Raw genomic sequence first — 18,724 nt, forward strand, 5'->3', positions numbered from 1 at the left:
CCGCCCTAGAAGCAGACCAGCTGTGAGAAATGCCGCGGGGAGAGCCCGTAGACCGGCCTAGGGACAGCACCGGGCTACCCTTTCCCCGCTGTGGCTCCGGCTCGGCCGCCGGCGCCGGTGGAAGCGGCGGACGCTGAATAGCCAACTTCAGGGAAGCGCTTCTTTAAAGAGGAGGCTCTAGGCTAATGAAACAACGGGAGGTGACTATTGCAAACAGCTGTTCCTCATACATATTTCATTATACAATCAGATAATGCGTCTTACCACCTTCTCAGTTATTCACAGATAAACATTTTCAAGACGTTTTGACATCTGTCTTAGGGCCTGCTATTAATTTAGTAATCACTATGGTTAAAAATGTATGGGGATTGCACCTCACAATAACTCGGATTTTTCTTACGGAAAAACTATTGTAAGAGCTCGCCCTAAGCAGCTCATCAGGTCAAAGAGAGCCCCGAGACAGAGGGAGCACAAGATCTTTGCCCTGCAGCCCTCGGGCTGCCGCTCCGGGGGGGGCTGGGCCGGCCTCTCGCACCATCCCTGCTGTCCGGGGCCGTGCAGCACCGGGCCCCTCCCGGCTCCCTCCGGAGCTCCCGGGGAGAAGAGATGGGCGGAAGAGGCCGAGGGGGGAAAGAGACGGCACCTTTCCTCGCAGGCAAGCCATAAAAACACACAGAAAAGTCGCGTCTGCCTCTTCCGTCGGCTCTGGGCACAAGCGCTGCCGCCTCTCTCGGCGGGTGAAGGGCGGTCGCGGCTGCCTCGGGCCGGCCCGGAAGGGGACACCTGCCCCGCCGGGAGAGTGCTCCACCAGCTCTCCAGCCAGCGTGCCTGCCGGCCGGGGACAGCGCCATGGCAGCTCCCGTGGCTTCGTTCCCCTCGGAACAAAGCCCGCGGGTCCCCGGCCGGGCAGCGAGATGCACTCCGCCTTCCTGAGCGTCGGTAAACTTCTGACAGCAAGTTTGTTTCACTGTTGCTGAGCTGGTTGTAAACCCGCGAGAAACTCTAGAAAGTCGCATCATCTTAAAACTGCCTCTTTTGTCTCTTCCTTGACAATTATCCGTTTTCTCAAAATAAAGCGCACACCACCCCTAAAACGCAGTTGTACGCGCACAGTAACAGATGTTACACATGAGCATTAAAGGGCAAGTTAAACTAGCAAACGGGAGAATCAAATCTCAACAACTATTTCAGACATTTTATTGATTAAATAAAGCCACTCAGCGCCTTTCCTCCCTCCCCTTCCCCAGGTTACCTCTTTTTAACCTCAAAATCCACACACAATCGGCGCCTTTCATGACCCTCCCCCCCTTCCCTCCCATGCCCAGGTAAGTAGATGGAAACGCTTGCGTACTTCCCCGTCCTGCTACACAAGATCTTGATCACAACTAGTTTCTAAAGCTGCAGTCTCGACAGCGATAAGGGAAACAGTTTTTGCAGAGGGAGCAGGACCCACGCGTGAGCCAGCACAACGAGGGAGAAATTGTATTTTTAGCCTGGCCAGACTCCTTTCCCCGTCCCGCGGGGACACGGCCACCGCCGCTGCCCGCCAGTTCCACCAGTTCCCAAAGTGCTGGCCGTCCCCGATCGGCGCATCCCGGCGGGTACCCGGCTGCGGGTGGGTTTGCTCTAAAGCCTCAGCCCGAGTCCCGGCCGTGAATTTCATTTTAATCGCACTGCCAAGTGAAGTGCCGGCACCCAGGATGGCCGGCAGCACAAAGGCCTTTCTGCCTCGCAGGTGGCGAAAGGCAGAGAAGGATTTGGGAACAGCCAGAAGAGAGGATGCTCTGTGAAAAGGAAATGAGAACTCTTAGTGCTACCTTCAAAGTATTGCTCACATTTGAAGACCTTGCCTTCTCTTGAATGTTCTGTAAACAGCGAAAGGGTTAGTGGTGAGCTCTGAGCCTCTGGTTCAGATCCACCTGGAACCCATGATTTTAAAAGGCAGAAATAGGGGAAATCGGGCTGTGAATGTGCGGAGGAAAGACCTTTCTACTTCAGCAGCATTCATTATATTTTAATGTGAAGTGTCAAAAGCCCGCTGGAATCTCTACGCCAGCCGCTCTTGAATTGGTCCTGCACTCGCTCAGAGCCGGTCTGTGCCGACCTGGCTCTTGACTTCAGCTCTCTAAGTCCTCGTATAGTTTCAACACTGTACTTGCAACTTTGCCCCCGCAGAGCCGTCCTGTTCCCCGTCCCTACCGCAGCCTCAAGACGTCCTTCGCCCTATTGATGTGTGCTACAGCCAAACAGGGCAAAAAGACGAGAATTGTATTCGACAGATGCTGCTCACTCGTGAATAACAGGTTCAGCGCATACGGTATCTCTCGCCATTATCCTGTAAGTTAATATCGAGTAGCAATAGCTGTCTAAATATCAAAATCTATTTATAGGGGATGCAGAACTATGACCTCTCCATCTGACCTTCAGGAACTGCAGGCTGGAAAACAGGGCACATGAAGAAAGGGAGTGGGGGGAAGGATAAGCCCAGGATTACAATGGAGATTCGTGCGTGGCGGAGCTGGGCTGGGCTGTTTTTGTTCCAAAATCCTGAGAGGACTTGAATCTTTAGGACGGCATCGGCCCTGCGGCCCAGGGGAGGAGCGGCTCTGTCTGGCTTCTCTGTGTCCCTGCCGCGATTGTGGTGCTGCTTCCTCCACTTCTGCACAGCTACAGAAGTTGTTGTCGTCGAGTTTTGGGTGGGGTTGGTTAGTTTTTTCACAATTACAAACAAAGCAGAGTTAAAGACAAAAGAGCGCCCTTGACTAAGGAGCAGGTCTCTGTGAGAAGCGAGGGAGCAGAGAGCTCAGTAAAGTGCAGACCCACAGCTTAGGAAATAATTTTGCACCGGGGGAAAGAGGTGTTGGGGGTATTTTCTCATTTTGAGCCTCATAGCCTTCCCAGCACAAACAGGGTGTGCACGGAGGGAGCAAGGCTTAGGGAGTTTTCCCAGTCCCTCCCCGGCAAGCAGCAGGATGGGGGAAGCTGGGCGCTCTCGGGCGCTGCCCGGGGGTGCCTGGGGCCTCGGGCAAGGCGAGTGTCGGGGCCTTGGGCAGGGCCCCCGTGACACCCCGTGCTCTCGGGGATTGCCCCCCTCCCGCACCCCCTTTCCCAGCGGGCGGGAAGGGGGAGGATGCTCCGTAGGGTCCCAGAGCAGGCATCAGTGTTACAAAGTGCATCCCCTCGAGGGTAGTTGGAAAAGGGGGAATAGCAGGGGGGGCTAAGAAGAAAAGAATAATCCCAAAGTACTTTTTTTTTTTTTTTTTTTTTTTTTTTTTTTTTTTTTTTTTTTTTTTTTTATGGAGCCATCGAGTGCTCGCCCAGTCTGAATTAACAACTGTGGAGAACTAGACTAACTGCGCACCCGCCCTCCCCCCGCCCCAGCCCCGGCTCCCGGCGGTAACATGGCGCCTGCAAGAGAGAGAAGCACTTTTCTCGGTGCTTAGCAGTTGAAATGTGCTCCCTGAAGGTCACACCAGGCGACGCGCCCGTTGGCTGCCGCGCAGGGCCGGGGTGACGGCCGGGCCGGGCCGGCGGCAGCGCCCGCAGCCCCCGACCGCTGTCCCGCCGGGGACAACAGAGCGGCTCGGTCAGGTTCCCTACAGCTAAATATGCCCGGCTAGGCTTTTTCTTCCCCTTTATCTTTCTGTGTCTACAGGGGAATAGTACCCCATCTTCCCTCGCTATCTTATTAGGGAAAAAAAAATCAAAACCTCCAACCAAAACACCCAACAACCGACCACCTAAACCAGCCCGGTGCTCCGAGGGAGTTATTCCTTGTCTCTGGAAATTAAAAGGCTCAAATTCCTACATGACCATGTTGAGACACGGGAGCACTGTTCGCATCTACTTTAAAGCGCCAGTCCCAGTTGGTTTGGAGGTCGGAGCTACTGTTCTTCAGTAAGAGAAGTGTAGTTCAGGAGGCAAACTCGGTCCCCGGGGGGTGTGCAGGCTCTCTTGCCGCCGTCTAAGTGCACCTACCAAGGGAAAAGAGAGGCAGGGCTGCTCACCGAGCTGCTTAAATGTTATCCTCTTTCTGCTGCAGGGGGCTAAGCAAGGAGCAAGCTTCTCTAGCTTTCCGAATAAAATTAAAAAGGTGATTTTAAAAATTGTTATTCTTGGCATTTGCGTCCCACTTGAGAAAAGTGTCTGGGAAAAAGAAAGGATCTCCCAAACTCTTCCCAACATACTTAGTAATAATCTCCTTTTAAATCTTGGGTCTTGCTACCACATTATTCTCCGTGATATTGCATTCCAAAGAAAATAGACTGGGTATTAGAAGAGGAATCCCCTCTTCCTAATGAATATTTACCCTGAGGTCATTACATCCGTAATGGTCCTTGCTAACTTACCTTGCTCCCCTCTTTCTCTGCTAGAGACTGGGATTTCAATCACAATGCCCTCGATTTTAAAGTGCCGTGTACCATTTAATGGCGGGGTGCAGGAGAGGTTAGAATATTATTGACTTCATGCAATATATAAGATGGATGCATTTAAGACTTTTAACTTTTTGTTGCAATGACATGCTGTATTTTTATGAGGTACCTATTATGCAGACAGAACCATTGTGCTGTAGCTGCCTCACAGTTGCTGGATCGTTTCTATCAGATGAAAGATTTTGAATAGTTTTCTTTCAACAATGCATCCTTTTGGTCTTGATACAAAGAACGTAGGCATGGTATACACTTAAACAGCTCTGTCACAGAGCAAGATTAAATAGAGTATATATCGAACCCTGTCTGCAGTATAATATGTACAGGGAACAGAATGGAGCTCCCTCCGCCGCTGAAGGAGCACATTAAGGTCTGATGTCCTGGGAGCATCTTCCAGGTTTCCCTTATCTCTGATATTTCGTTAAGCTGTTAAAAATCTTTACAGACGGGCTTTAAAAACGGCTGTTTCTCGCAGAAAGACCGAATCTGATGACAGAGTCTTTTAACAAAACCTACTGCTGGTGCTCCAGTAAAGGGACAAGTTGCGCTCTATCCAGTCCCCCATCTCGGCCCCCGCGCCTGTCCCGGCCAGACGGCTTTTTCCTGCCCTGCCGCAGAGGCGCAAGAGGGGCGCCGGTTCAGCACAGCCCCTGGCGTGCGCTTGCCCACCCCCGTCCCCACCCGCGGCTGCAGCCCCGGGCCGGGATGCGGGAAGGCGGTGCCCGCGGCCGCCGGTGCCAGGCGTGGGGGGTTGGGGGTGCAGCCCGGGGAGGCTCCGCGCCCGCGGCGACCCCCCTCCGGTGCTCACTCGAGCGACTTGACCAAAGTGCACGTGCTGAGCCCAACTTCCCTCTACCCAGCTTTGTGCTCTCCGCTGATTGAGTCCCCATATTAAGCTCGAGATCCTTTCTAAGCAACTGCTAAGAAGTCAAGAGCATCCTTGCTTGCTTTCTCTCCGTGGCCTTTCATGCCCTCAATTTGTTATTCTACTGACACTTTTCTTAAAGTTAGCGCCTAGCATTGAAACATTAGCAACAAAAGCCCCGGAAAATCTCTCCCTCCTCACCACTAAATCCTCTAATGGGTCTGTGCGTGTCGAATTTTTATTTGATTTCCAATAATCTCTAGCACTTCAATATTAAGCCTACCCCAGCCCAGTACCTCACCTATGGGATATTTTTCAGTGTTGCTTTGGAAAGTAGAGACGCTCAGATTTCCTTCCACGTGCACCCACTAATTTATAAATGAGTGTATACAGCTGTCTTCGTGTATATCTGTGTCTCTGTATCTGCAGTAATGCTTTCATTTTGTGTCAAAATAACACATCCTGTCACTCCACGCCAAAAGTATATTTATCGAATGAAATAGCACCGCAAGCTGCATCTTCTTTATCAAACCTTCATTTCTGTTTTACCCAATTGTTAAATATCTTTTCATTTCTTTTCCTATTTTAAAATATGTATTACAGTAATTGTTACTTGGAGGTCTTTTGTGTATCTATAGCTCCTTTGATTCATATCTTCTCCTTTCTTTTAATCTTGTTATGCGAAATTATATACACATTTCTCAGCAAATCCAAGGAGCATAACTTGATTAAATAAAAACCCCCTAATCCTCGAGGTTTGTGGCAAATACCAATTTTTAAAGTACACGTTCCTAACCCACGGGTTTTTTTGAATGAAGATCCCTAAGTCCTCTTCACGTTATTACACGGATTTGGTGAAATGATTCTTCAGGCTCTCTAATTTAAATAAGTTTTAGTGTGAACTAAGAATGAACATTATCCTCTAACCTGAGGTCAAGTGAAGGGTGATTTACATGACAAAGAATAATTCCCATTTTGTCCAATATGAAACAACTTCACCTTCGGCATCATTAAGAAGAGTTTAGCACTTTCAGGGTTTTGGGGGTTGTTTTTTTTTGGTAAATAGTCGGCTATGTATAGCGCAATTTCCCTTTTATAAATCACAATACAAAGGCTGACTTCTTGTGCTCTTGAATTTCGGCATTATTTTTATAGCCTTAAGTAGAATGAATTTGCACCTGCTGGTATTTAAACTTTAACATATTAACTGGGGAGGACTTATCAACCCAGAGCACTGCCTCGAAGCAAATTAACAATCTTCATTAAAGTAAAGAGGCGGGGGGGGAGAGGAGATGTGACCATTTAAGATGCTGTCCCGGATCTCTCCGATCTATACAGGTTCCAAGTGGATTATTTGGGGTCTTTACAGCAGCAGAATAACCGCTTTACTCCCCCTCCCCCCGACACATATTCGCTTCCAAATTTCTACTTCTCGCCCGGCACTTTAACCCTCTCGACACCTTCCTACCCTCCGCCTGGAGCAATGTCCTGCAGAGAGAGGCAGGGGCAGCTCGACTGCGCTCCCCGTCTCGACCTCGGCGGCCTCCCGCTCCCACCCCACCTCCCTTTAAGAGCACTTCCCAAAAAAAAATCAAGTCGTGCTCTTGGTGGTTTCTTCTCTCTCTTTTATGGTCACTTTGAGCTGAGCTTGCTCCCTCTCCTCGTCTTCCTCACATTCACATACTCACACGCACATTACAGGAGCCCGTGAGGAAGTGATCTTAATCTAAATATCAAACTTACCGTCCGGAGGATCCTGCCTTGGGAAAGTTCTGCTCTGTTGGTTTCTCAAAGTTAGAGAAACCACCGTCATCCCTCATTAAGAGCTCAGGTCTCGGGGAGAGGGGCTGCTGGCGGAGGGCCACGGGCGGGGAGCTGAGCTCCCCAGCTCTGCCCGCCCGGCGATGCCGGCCCTGTGCCCCGAGGGACCCAGACCCCCTTCCCCGCATGCGGCCCCGGCGCTCTCGGGACGGGGCGCCCCGGGATTTCTCCCGTGGACACGGGCGTGCGCACCTAGCCGTGGCTCCGAGGGGGATCTGCATGCTCCCCGCGGCGGGAGGGGGGCCCGGAGCAGCGCACCGGCTCTGCCCGGCCGCCAGCTTCCTTGCGGGGATGGAGGGGTGGTAGCGTGCTTGTTCACAGCTACACCGGGAAAGTGGGAGCATTTCGTGTTTACAACCGGCTCCGGCTTGTATTGGTGAGTTGTAGTTCAAGCAGCGCTCCTGTGTGTCGCGGGCTCTTAACTGGAGCTTTGCTCAGTCATTGAGAGCAATAGAAAGTATATGGAAATCAATATATAGACAGTGTGGAGGGCAGATAATGGATTCGAGTCAGTGAGTGTTATAATCTGCATTATGGGCTTCCTATTGTTTAGACTGAGCAAAAATTTCCAAAGGGTGAAGTGTTGGGTTTGGGTCCCCCCCCCTTCTTCTTCTTTTTGGAGGGCTTTGTGTGTATAGGGGGAGGGGGAGTGTTAAATCCTCCAGCCACAATTATCAGAGTACACCCACTCCCCCCTTCCCGCCCGCCCCATCTGATTTTAAAGGTAGTGCTTTCACGGCGAAGCTAATGACTTTCATTTAATTGAACATGCCCTGATGTAGCGGATTGTTCTCGCAGCCCTACGCCTTTGTTGCTTTTGGGGGGAAATAAAGCTAATCAAACCTTTTGTCACGGCCAAATTCTCCCTCAGGGTCTCCCAAACATTTGTTTGAATAATTCACCTCAAGAATTGAAAATACTAATTGATTTTAAAATGCCAGCCCGGAGGGACGGGGAGGTGGGGGGTTGGGGTGGGGGGAGCCTGGAAATTAGAGGCGAAGAGCAAACGTCTACCTGCCAGCAGCTAAGCCTCCGCAGTCGCTGCCCCCGCCGGTAGCCGCTGCCGGGCTGAGCCCCCCCGCAGGCTGCGGTGCCCCCGCCACCGCCGGCCGCACTCTCCGCTCCGTCCCCTCCCTCGGCCTCTTCTCCCCCTCCCCACCGCCAAACTGCGCGTGGTCACCTTGGTCCCGGATTCTCCGCTAAAGTGCCGGCGGTGGCAAGGGTGGGCTCCGCCGGGCGGGGAGGGGATCCCGGTCCGGGCGCCTCGGCCCCATTCAGAGAAGAATTTTGATGCGATTCATTAGAAGTAACGAGTTGACATAAGGTAAATCTACATCGAGGGGGCCTTTCTTTGAGTGCATGGGGAAGCTTCATTAACCATCGCTAACAAGGCGTGCAAATGCTCTGATTGGGCAGCTTTCTTGTAACGCCAAGGCCTTAGCAGGATGCCCACCTAATGAGGGTCACTACAAGAGACTGATAAAATATTCAAATTTTCCGTCGCACCAGGAACTTTGTACTAAAGGAGAAAGTTGAGACAACTGTGTGCTTGTTTACCTTGGGAAGGCACACTCGGGGGAGAAGGCATCTGGCTCTGACATCTCCATCTCCCAGAGAAGCCCCGAGCCGGATGGCCGCTGTTTTATGGACGTTTATTTGCTAAACTCGTCAACAGATTTTCCCCTGCCTTCTCTGCTTCTCCCCCTTTCTAATTGCGTTTCTCTCGGATTTAATGCGCTGATTAATAAATAACCTGTCTCCGCGGTTCCACACTTTTCTTAGCTTTTCTTCCCTTTTTTTCTTGAAGATTTATTAAAATCAGCCTGATGGCTTTAATGACACGTCAATCATTTCGAAGTTGCTGCTTGTTGCTAATATGTCAGACTCTGTACACATCACCGCTACTTTCCTCTCCGCAGCGTTTAAAGCCTGTCCCCTCCTCCCCCCATAATTTGTTTCTTCAAGTTTTCATCGCTAGGTTACGATTTCTAATTAGAGCTAAGTATTTCACTTAATATTTAATTTAGACACCAAGCACATATATCATACCTAGATCAGTCAATCAAGTGTCCCTTGTTGATAATGCTACATCATTAAGAGTTGTGTTTAATTCAGGAGCAAGCGACTGTACGGCTGCTTCTGCTGCAGAGCAGGTAACTTTCGACTGGCGGGAGCTGCCAGCAGATCCAGAGGGATAGGGGAAAGCAGACCAGCCCAGCCGGGAGGCGGCTGCGGCTCCCTCACCTTCTCGGGAAAGTTTTCTGCTTCCCAAGCCGTCATGTCACCGCTGAGGCAAGCTGCATTCCTTTTCTCACTTTTTTTTTTTTTTTTTTAAGTAATTAAAAATTTGTTGTTATTTCACGTCTCCCTCATCCCCTCATCCAGCCTCGGTGTTTATGCAAAATAAAGCTTGGGAGGGGTCCCCGGAAGTTTAACTTGGAAGCTGAAGCAGTATTTTGGAGCACTAATTAAATACCCCTTCGACTTCTTAAGCCAATCCAAGCAACTAAAAAAAACATCACTTGCCACTTGTTTGTTATCACGACCGGTACAGCACGCACCACATCCACAGAGCTCTGTTACGGGAGCCGGATGGGCCACATCTTACACACCCATCAAATGAGCATTCATTTATCCCGGGAAATCGTGACTAAAGAAAAAGAGGAAGAAAGAAAGAGGAAAGGAAGGAAAGAGGAAGATAGATGTGTTTTTAAAGATAGCATCCGTACAAATTGCTCAGCACTTGCCCCTGAAGACTGACAAAAATCCAGTTAAATCGTTGTATTAATAATATAAAAAGCCTAACAAGACCAAAGCGATGGGTTCTCCTTTACCTGCCCCTGGCTCTCCCTTTCTCCCCCCCTTTGGCTTCCCCCTCGCCGCGACCGCAGCGGTGCATTTTCCTCTCGCCGATACCTCGACCGCTACGCCCCAGCCCCGTCTGAACCACTGCCTCCCCCGATAAAAAAAAAAAAATAATCAGCGCTTGCAAGCGTCGACTGAGTCACTCCCGAGTCAGGATTAAGGGGCACTAACTAGGCAGCAGAAAATCGCAGCCTCCTGGGAGCGTCCATCAAAACAAGCAGCGAAATAAAAGAGCTTCTCTCTCTGCTTCCCTTCCCCAGAAAAGTCCTTTAGGTTGGCAGCCCGACACACACACACGCACACAACTTCGTAGGGCTCCCTCCAGAAGAGAGCATTGGCTTGCCCGGGTTTGTTTAGGGGGAGGTTTTTGGGGAGAAGGGGAGGGCTGCTCCCCTGCCCTACAGAGCCACATGTCATTCTAGCAGCTGAAACAATAAATCATGTGGGACCAAGTAAGATTGACTGGAAACGGACGGCAGGTTCCCCGGCCTGGAGAGACGGCCATCGTCAGAGCAGAGGGACCCCGCCTTACGCGGCCCCGGACCCCGGGCCCCAGCGCGAGGGTGGGGAAGAGCCGAGGGGAAGGAGGGGGAGGCCGCGCACCCCCTGGACGCTTCCCCGCGGGACCTCCGCCTGCCCGTAACAAACTTACAGGATCCGGAAAGGATTTCCCCAGCCGAGAAGGCAGCCTCTGCCCAGCCCCGTCCGCCGCCGCCGCCGCGCTCCCGCCGCCGCCGACCGCGCCCGGCTCCGCGCCCGGCGGGGCGCCCCGCTGCGCGCGCCGCTCCGCGCCCGCGGCTGCGCCCGCCCGGCGGCGGCGGCTGCGGCTGGGCGCCCGGCGGGTCCGGGCTCGGTATTAGCCGATCCCATTGACAGTTTGCAGCCAGCAGCTGCAGTCATTAAAAGCCATTTACACCCTGGCCTCCTCACACAAAGCTGGAGCGCCAACAATTATCTGCTTGCACATTTCAGGACATGAGAGTGTGTCCCTAACAGGCTTAGGGGAGCGCTGAATCCCCGGCCGGGCTGGGCAAGCGAAGGTTCTGCTCCCCGAGGTCTGGCTAACGACCACCGCGCCTCGGTGACCGGCGTCTTCCAGCCGCGGGAGCCGGCGGAATGGTTTAAGGATGCTGGCTCCGTCCTCGTAAGGGCCTCTGGCTAGCAGGGCTCCCGTGCTGGACCTTCGCGGCACTGAGAGGAGACTGGGCTTCAGGAAGACTTTGGTATTAGCTGATAAGGCAGGATTGTGGGTTTGTTTGGTTATAAACAGACACGGAATACATGCATTAAAATAACCTACGGAAGGATACTGTGGAAGAAAGGTTTTCGTCAGAAATGCAGTTGTTACATGTTTCATATGTCTGGTAGAGAGAAAGGTAAAAAAAAGGGGGGGTGCGAAAGGAAAAGAGAGAGAGAGAAAGAAAGAATATATGTAGAAGCTTTCAGAGATTCATCAGGAATACTAATAGAAGGGTTGCAACCTAAAACTGAACGACCAGTATATGATAGTCCGTGAGATTAAAAAAAAAAAAAAGGCAAAAACAAAAACAAAAACAAACCCACCAAAACAACAGAGACCGTTTCGATGTTATTCTGGAAATACATTTTAAGGTAGTTCAATTTGCAGCACAAAGAAAAATGGAATAAAATATTAAGAAACTCCCGCAGGAATTCCCCCCACTCTCCCCTCTGTAATCCTTTACATAAAAGGAAAGGATTATAAAGAAAAAGATTTTGTGTGTGTGTGTGTATTAAAATCTTTGGCTAAACATATTGTTGTCCAATTAATACCTCCAAGTCGATTTGTAGAGGGGCTGAGAAGTCTCTTTCCCTCCTTCGCTGTACGACTGGAAATACGAGCCAGGGAAGGTGGGAGGGTAAAAAAAGAAGTTTTTCCCAAGTCTGTTAATAGAAGTGCTTAAGCAGATCACTAAAAATTAAGAGGGCGAATTATTTCCATTAGGACTATGAAGCCATGTAGCACACCGATGACAGTTTAGTGGAAATCAGATGAATGTGTCATACAGCGAGCTTCTTCCAGTCCAGCAGCTCTTCCAACTGGACCTATTCATCTGCCACTTAGAATTATTTCACGAGAAGTGCGCTGTGAAAGGATCACAACCAGTTTGGAGCGCAGCTAAAGAACTTCTACCACCCATAGCAGTATTATTATTATCCTTCGGATAGGGCAAGTCACGCTATGTTTTCACATTTTAATTGTAATATCTCACTCCCCCCCCTCCTTCCCTCCATTGATGTCTGAAAGTAGTTTGGGCTCCAAGCCTCACCCCTCGATCTCCATCGGAATGCAGAAAAGATCTTTAAAAAAGTTTTGAATTCCTGAATGATTTTTCTTCTAGAAAGGCGGCTTAGGATAATTATTTCAGCTTTATTGAGGGCAGATTAGTTGAAGTCTGGATGCTGCGTTTCAATACTCGTTGTACATGCCTTTACAATGTCGGTATTGTTTGCTACTGTGTGTGAACCTATTCAAAATATACACTTTTTAACACCAAGCAAAGTCCTGTCTAAATATACACAGTAAGTCTGGAAAGATGTCCATGACCCGTACAAATCTCTGTAAATCACACTTCCATAGCTACAGAAACCAAACAAAAGAGTTACCAGCTCAAGATGCTGATTAAATCTTCTTAAAAGCAACATACCTAATAATAAATATAGTTGCATGGTAGCAAGGTCTGACGACCCAGCTGTGTTTTACTGAGGGATGGACTCAAACCACCACTAGGGATATTTTCCCTGCTCTCAATTGCATAATAAAAACTAAATAAATAAATAAAAATTTTTAAAATCTCAAATCCACTTTGGCTCGCATCCCTTTCCTCTTCCCTGCACGAGAGCCTTGCAAGTTGGGGGGCAGAATTAGCGGCGGAAAGGAGAGGCACGGTGTAAAGCCCCGGCGGATTTGGGGGTGAGGAGCAACCTCGCAAGGTCGCTGGGCTCCGGAGAAAGGAAGGGGCGAGGGGAGGTGAGGCGAGTGGGAGGAGGAAAGCCAGAGTACAAGAAAAACAAAGTGGAGAGAAGGAAGAGAAAGGAGAGGGAAAGGGAAGACTAGAAGGAGCGGGAGGGCGGGGAAGCGAGGAGTGGGACGAGGGAGGCAGCGAGCGGGACACCGCCGGGGTCGGTCGCGGAGCCGGGCGGCCGGAGCAGATCCGAGCAGGGCACCCTGGGCGGCTCCCGGCGGAGCGGCCGCGGAACTCCGCAGGCAGCGGATCCCTCCTTCCGCGGAGAGGGGCAGGGAGCAAGAGAGGGGAGGAGAGACTCTTCGGTGAACCAGGGCTAAACCCAGCCTGTACTGTATGTGCCTGCTTCTGGGAGGGTCACCGGCGCGAGGATGGGTCTAATGATCTCATCTTTCTTTTCTTCCCCGGCACTATTAGTGCTCAGATAGGCAGAATGAAGTGAAACTACGTGCAAATCATGTGTAAATTGTCTCAGTTAGGAGCCCTTTATCCGAACGTGTATCCCAGCCTGGCCCATTTACTTTTCCCCCATATCTCCTTTAGCTTTAACGAGGCTCGTTAAGATCACAATAATATTCCACCCTCTAATTGCTCATCCCATTCAACAAATATGTGCACACTGCTTTTCGCATTATTTGATCCCTTATTTAGTAGGGGTGTGGAGAAGGAGGGGGGAGAGACAGGGAGAAGGGGAAGTGCTGAGATTAGGAGTTGCAAAGATTAAGGAGGAAAAAAAAAATCCAAACAACAAACCAGGCTTTTCCACCAACCGCCCGGCTTCCCTCCCCCCCGTGCATTTGGGCGAAGTGGTAAAAACCTTCCTTACGTACTCCGTAATGATTGGCAGGGCTGACAGTGATTGGCAGCGGCTGCCATGGCAACGCCACAACGACACTCAGAAGACCAATAGAAAAGCGAAACAAAATGTTTCAGCGCTGCACTCACTGTGGATTTAGGGGAGATATTATGAGGCTGTTGTCATTAGGGCGATCGCTGTTGAATCACTGAATCCTGACTCGGCGGCGGCGTGGGGCCGGGTGTGTGTGAGTGCGTGTGCGTGTGGGGTGTGTGTGAACGCGCGTGTGCGTGTGCCCGCGTGTGCGTGTGAGTGTGTGTGCCCCCGTGCCTCTATGTGGCTGTGTGTGCGTGTGCGGGTGTGGATGCGTGCGCGGTGCGTGTGCCCTTTCCTCCCTTCTTCCTCCCTTTCTTTCTTTTCTCCTTGATTTATCTCCCCCTCTCCCCGGTCATCCCATGGTGTTCAGGTCCCCGCTAGAGCTTTATCCCACCCATTTCTTCTTGCCAAACTTCGCCGCCGATCCGCACCACCGCTCCCTCCTTCTCGCAAGCGGCGGCGGCGGCGGCGGCGGCAGCGGCAGCGGCTCGGGCTGCAGCCCCGGTGCCGGCGGCGGTGGAGGCGGCAGCTCCCGGGCACCCCACGAAGAGTTGTCAATGTTTCAGCTGCCCACACTCAACTTCTCCCCGGAGCAAGTGGCCAGCGTCTGCGAGACGCTGGAGGAGACTGGAGACATAGAAAGGCTGGGGAGGTTTCTCTGGTCGCTGCCGGTGGCGCCGGGGGCATGCGAGGCCATCAACAAGCACGAGTCCATCCTCCGCGCCCGGGCGGTGGTGGCCTTCCACACGGGCAACTTCCGAGACCTCTACCACATCCTGGAGAACCACAAATTCACCAAGGAGTCCCACGGCAAGTTGCAGGCCATGTGGCTCGAAGCGCACTACCAGGAGGCCGAGAAGCTAAGGGGTCGCCCGCTGGGGCCGGTTGATAAATACAGGGTGAGGAAGAAGTTTCCGCTGCCCAGGACCATTTGGGATGGCGAGCAGAAGACGCACTGCTTCAAGGAGAGGACTCGCAGCCTCCTGAGGGAGTGGTACCTGCAGGACCCTTACCCCAACCCCAGCAAGAAAAGGGAACTGGCTCAGGCCACGGGGCTCACCCCCACGCAAGTAGGCAACTGGTTCAAAAACCGAAGGCAAAGAGACAGAGCAGCGGCGGCTAAAAACAGGTCAGTGGGGCTGCTGTGCCACTCTCCGGGGCGGGGGGCGAGGTGGGCGGCGGGGCCGTGCGGGTGGACGGCCGCGCTCCGCTGCTCGGCAGCCGCCTGGGCGACAGCGCGCCTCTGCCTCTCCTTCCTTCCTCCTCCTCCTCTCAATCGGGGAGAAATCGGTCCCGCGCCGGGCGGGTAGGTCTTCTCCCGGCAGCCACAAGGATTCGAAGGGGATAGGCACGGCTCAAAGTTACCTGACGTGCCTCCAACCTTGCCCCGGCTCCGTACGGGCTCTCGGGGTGCGGACAGGGCTGGGGCTCCCGGCGGGCGTGGGCAGCTCCGTGGGCACGCGCGTAGATATGCGCGGAGCACATCGGCTGCGACGGGGGCAGCGCCCGACTCTCCCGGCCTCCCTCCCCTCCCTGCACCGGCGGCTGGCGCGGGGGACGGGAAACCCCACGGCTTTGGGTCGGTGGGCTTCGGTTTGGCTTTCGGCTTGCCGGGATTTGATTTGTGCCTGACCGGTCTCAGGCGCGGGTCCCCGGCCGAAAGGCCGAGGCCGGTTGTGCGGTTCAGAGGGGGTTTCGGCGGAGCCGGCGGCTCCGCTCCAATTGTTCGTGCTGCTCTGCATGCGCAGCGGGACCAGCACAGGCATACCCCAGAGCTCTTTGGCTCATGGAGGGAAAAAAAAAAAAAAAAAAAGCCAAACCAAAACAAAAAACATTTAAGAGACCGGGAATTTTCCCCCCTGCATCTCCATTGCTGTGTTTACACCACATGGCGACCTGGCCTCCTGGTCGTGTGTTTCCTGTGGATTTACACTTGCATTTATTTGCGTGTCTCTCAGTGTCTTTTTTCGTTTTTTTTTCCCTTTCCGCTTTGCCATGATAAAAGCGAGGCACCCTTCTTCCTTTCTTTTGCTTTTTTTCTTTCTTTCTCATTAGTGTCATAAAAGTTATTTTGCAAATGAAAATGGACCCTTAATTTAGTTTGATACATTGGTTTATTTTAATTTAAGTTTCGCTACCACTATAAGCGTGTACACAAAAACTTGTTATAAATGCTGTCTCTTAAATTCCTCCTAATTATAGCACTGGTGCTACTGATTAAAGATTCTGTAGGAGAAATGCAACGTAAAAGTGCCTCGCTATTTAATTTCCATTAAATGGAAAACAGATCAGCTTAGGACTGTAAATAAACAGAAGTTGCCTACGGATGCTTTTGTTGACTCAACGCTGTTGACAGCAGATGAATGCACCAGGATTTGTAAATGGGAGAAAAATCAAAGACCCTGAAATTAGACAACTTAAAATAATGAGAAATGTAGAATAAACCGGCTACATTTTTTTTCCTGTTCTTTGCAGGAAGTTAAAATTAAAAATACCTCGGTGAGAAACATTTGAGCGAAGAGTGTGTTTTGATTCACACAGGCAATCCTAGGCACTAGAGGTTGAGGCTGGCTGCTCAGTCCAGGACTTTTAGCTCTTATCCCTGAATTAGACTTTCTTTGGGTTTCGAGTGGAATAAACGGACCCTGGGGAATATTTGCAATATGCTAGGGTACCTAAAAATATTTATTGACTCTTAAAAAAATACAAAGATAATATTTCCTTAAGCGTTAACAATGAAAGAAATAAAAGAGCAAGCACTTTAAAGCTGATTATGGCTATCAGATGAAAAAAGGACTTAAATTTCGAGGGGAAAGAAGCGTTGTGTTCCACATTCTCCTTCTTTTATTTTATTCATAGCGCTGCGTCCCTGGGACAGGACCTCCCTCCTTCCCTACCGCAGACTCACAGTGTCTGTGCACTGGGAAATATTTAGGCAGGTGTTGGCTAGAGCACAAAATGGGGTTGCAGTACGATTCTTGCTCGCTACGGACCACTCCTTGAAGCTTTTCGCGGTGCCCAAGTGTTAAAGGGGCTCACCCATACACGGTTTCTCCTAGGCCCGCCGTGTTGCGGGGAGGAATGAATGGCAGTCCGGGGAAAGAGAAGGCGCTGCTCGTGTTTTTCAAACGCGGGCACAGGGAAGCGCTTGTCCCCGCGCTCCCCGTCCCGTTTCAGAGCGCGGCCCCTGTCGCTGTGTGTGCGCCGGGCGCCGTCCCCCCGCGGCGGCCTGCCCCGGCAGGGGGGCAGCGCGGCCCGGCCGCTCGGCTCGGCCCTGCGTGCCGCCGCCGCTGCGGGCTGCGCGGGGCGCTGCGGGAGAGCGGCCGGCCCGGGGCCGCACCCTACGGCCGAGGGTCCGCTCCCGCTCCGGGCCGGGCCGCGGGCGCGGCCGTCCCCGGGGGGGCGCAGGGCCGGGCGGGCGCCGTCCCCTCGGCCGCGCCCGGTGTCTGAGCGGGGCTGTGCTGTTGTTTTGTCTCCCGGCGCGATGCAGGCTCCAGCACCAGGCGATAGGACAGAGCGGCATGCGGTCGCTGGCAGAGCCCGGCTGCCCGACACACAGCTCGGCCGAGTCTCCGTCCACGGCGGCCAGCCCGACCACCAGCGTCTCCAGTTTGACAGAAAGAGCCGAGACGGGCACTTCCATCCTCTCGGTAACCTCCAGCGACTCGGAATGTGATGTATGATATCGGAAAACAAACAAACAAAAATATCCAAATCCAAACAGCCAAGCACCCTCTCCCCGTCCCGAGCAAAACAAACCGAGGCAACCTAGAATCAGGACACACACACGCATGCACGCACACACACAGCCGGGAGGAAAGAAAAGGCCAAACCCGACCCAAACATAATAGCAAACAAACAGACAGGGATCAGAGAATCCACCACCACCACCACCACCGTCAGCCAACACCACCACCAAGAGATGGAGCTAAAACTTCAACAGTCACAAACGCTGGTGCTGCAGCGGGAAGGGTGGGGGGGAGGGCGGGAAATAATAATTATTATATATATAAAAAGAAAGAAAAAAAAAAAAAAAAACAAAGCAAAAGTGACAATTGTATTCTTTTTAGGACAAGCACGATTTCTCCTTTGCGCTTTTCCATGGACGCATTTCACCCACTTGCATGATGATGATGATTAAATTTGTATCTGGGAAAACATATTGTCTATAGTAAAGGAAATCAAACAGAAACCAGACAAACAAATGCAAACTCCGATCGAATTTGTACAAAAATCAAAAATTAAAAAAAATTTAAAAGGAACTCCTTGAAGAGGGAAATAACAAATGTTTATCGCCTTTTTGTTGGTCCTATTTCTCTTTCTCTCTTCCTCTCTCTTTCTCTGTCTTTTTTTTTTTTTTTTTTTTTTTTTTTTTTAGTCCGAGTGATGGTCCAGCCAAGATGCAATTTTCTGTTTTTTTGTTCTGCAGACAATCATTTTATTCGTAAGCACCTTTTTTTCTACACTTCTGTCACTGCCTGTGTGGGTACTGGTTATAAATGTGGAAAAAGAATAGTTATGACTGTAACAGATTTTTATTTTTATTTCAAAATTTTATATGAATTATGTATATCTTAATGATGCGGTCATTTTCCCAGTTTGTAATATATGTGTAGAAATGCTTGTATATGATATTTGCTCTCCTCTTTCTTCCTCCCCTCTCTCTATCTCCCTCCAACCCTTTCTCTCTCTCTCCTTTTTATTTTCCTTGACTCGGTGTTCCTTGCACAAACTTAGCCGTCAAAATCTGACGTGCTAGGTTTCCAAAAGGGACCTCAGCTATAGAAAAAAAAAAAAAAAAGAAAAAGAAAAAAAAAAAGCTTAGGGTGCAACTGTAGTTATCTTATGCAAAAGCTATTTTGAGTAT

The 18,724-nt window shown here is 51.2% G+C and overlaps 1 protein-coding gene across 1 annotated transcript; it reads left to right on the forward strand.

The window, feature by feature from the left end:
* Positions 1–13,919: 13,919 nt before the first annotated feature.
* Positions 13,920–17,821, forward strand: SIX3 (SIX homeobox 3). Its single transcript, XM_053973553.1, has 2 exons — positions 13,920–14,986; positions 17,348–17,821. Exons 1-2 carry the CDS (start codon positions 14,217–14,219, stop codon positions 17,538–17,540), a joined length of 963 nt encoding a protein of 320 aa, XP_053829528.1. The 5' UTR covers positions 13,920–14,216; the 3' UTR covers positions 17,541–17,821.
* Positions 17,822–18,724: the final 903 nt, after the last annotated feature.

This window comes from Vidua macroura, chromosome 3, assembly GCF_024509145.1.
Source record: "Vidua macroura isolate BioBank_ID:100142 chromosome 3, ASM2450914v1, whole genome shotgun sequence".
Taxonomy (NCBI): Eukaryota; Metazoa; Chordata; class Aves; order Passeriformes; family Viduidae; genus Vidua; species Vidua macroura.

Excerpts from the sequence above, each read along its gene's own strand:
- SIX3 (XM_053973553.1), top strand. The coding sequence starts at position 14,217 with ATGGTGTTCAGGTCCCCGCTAGAGCTTTATCCCACCCATTTCTTCTTG. Across the intron at positions 14,987-17,347 it reads GCAGCGGCGGCTAAAAACAG|GCTCCAGCACCAGGCGATAG; the intron begins GTCAGTGGGGCT and ends GGCGCGATGCAG.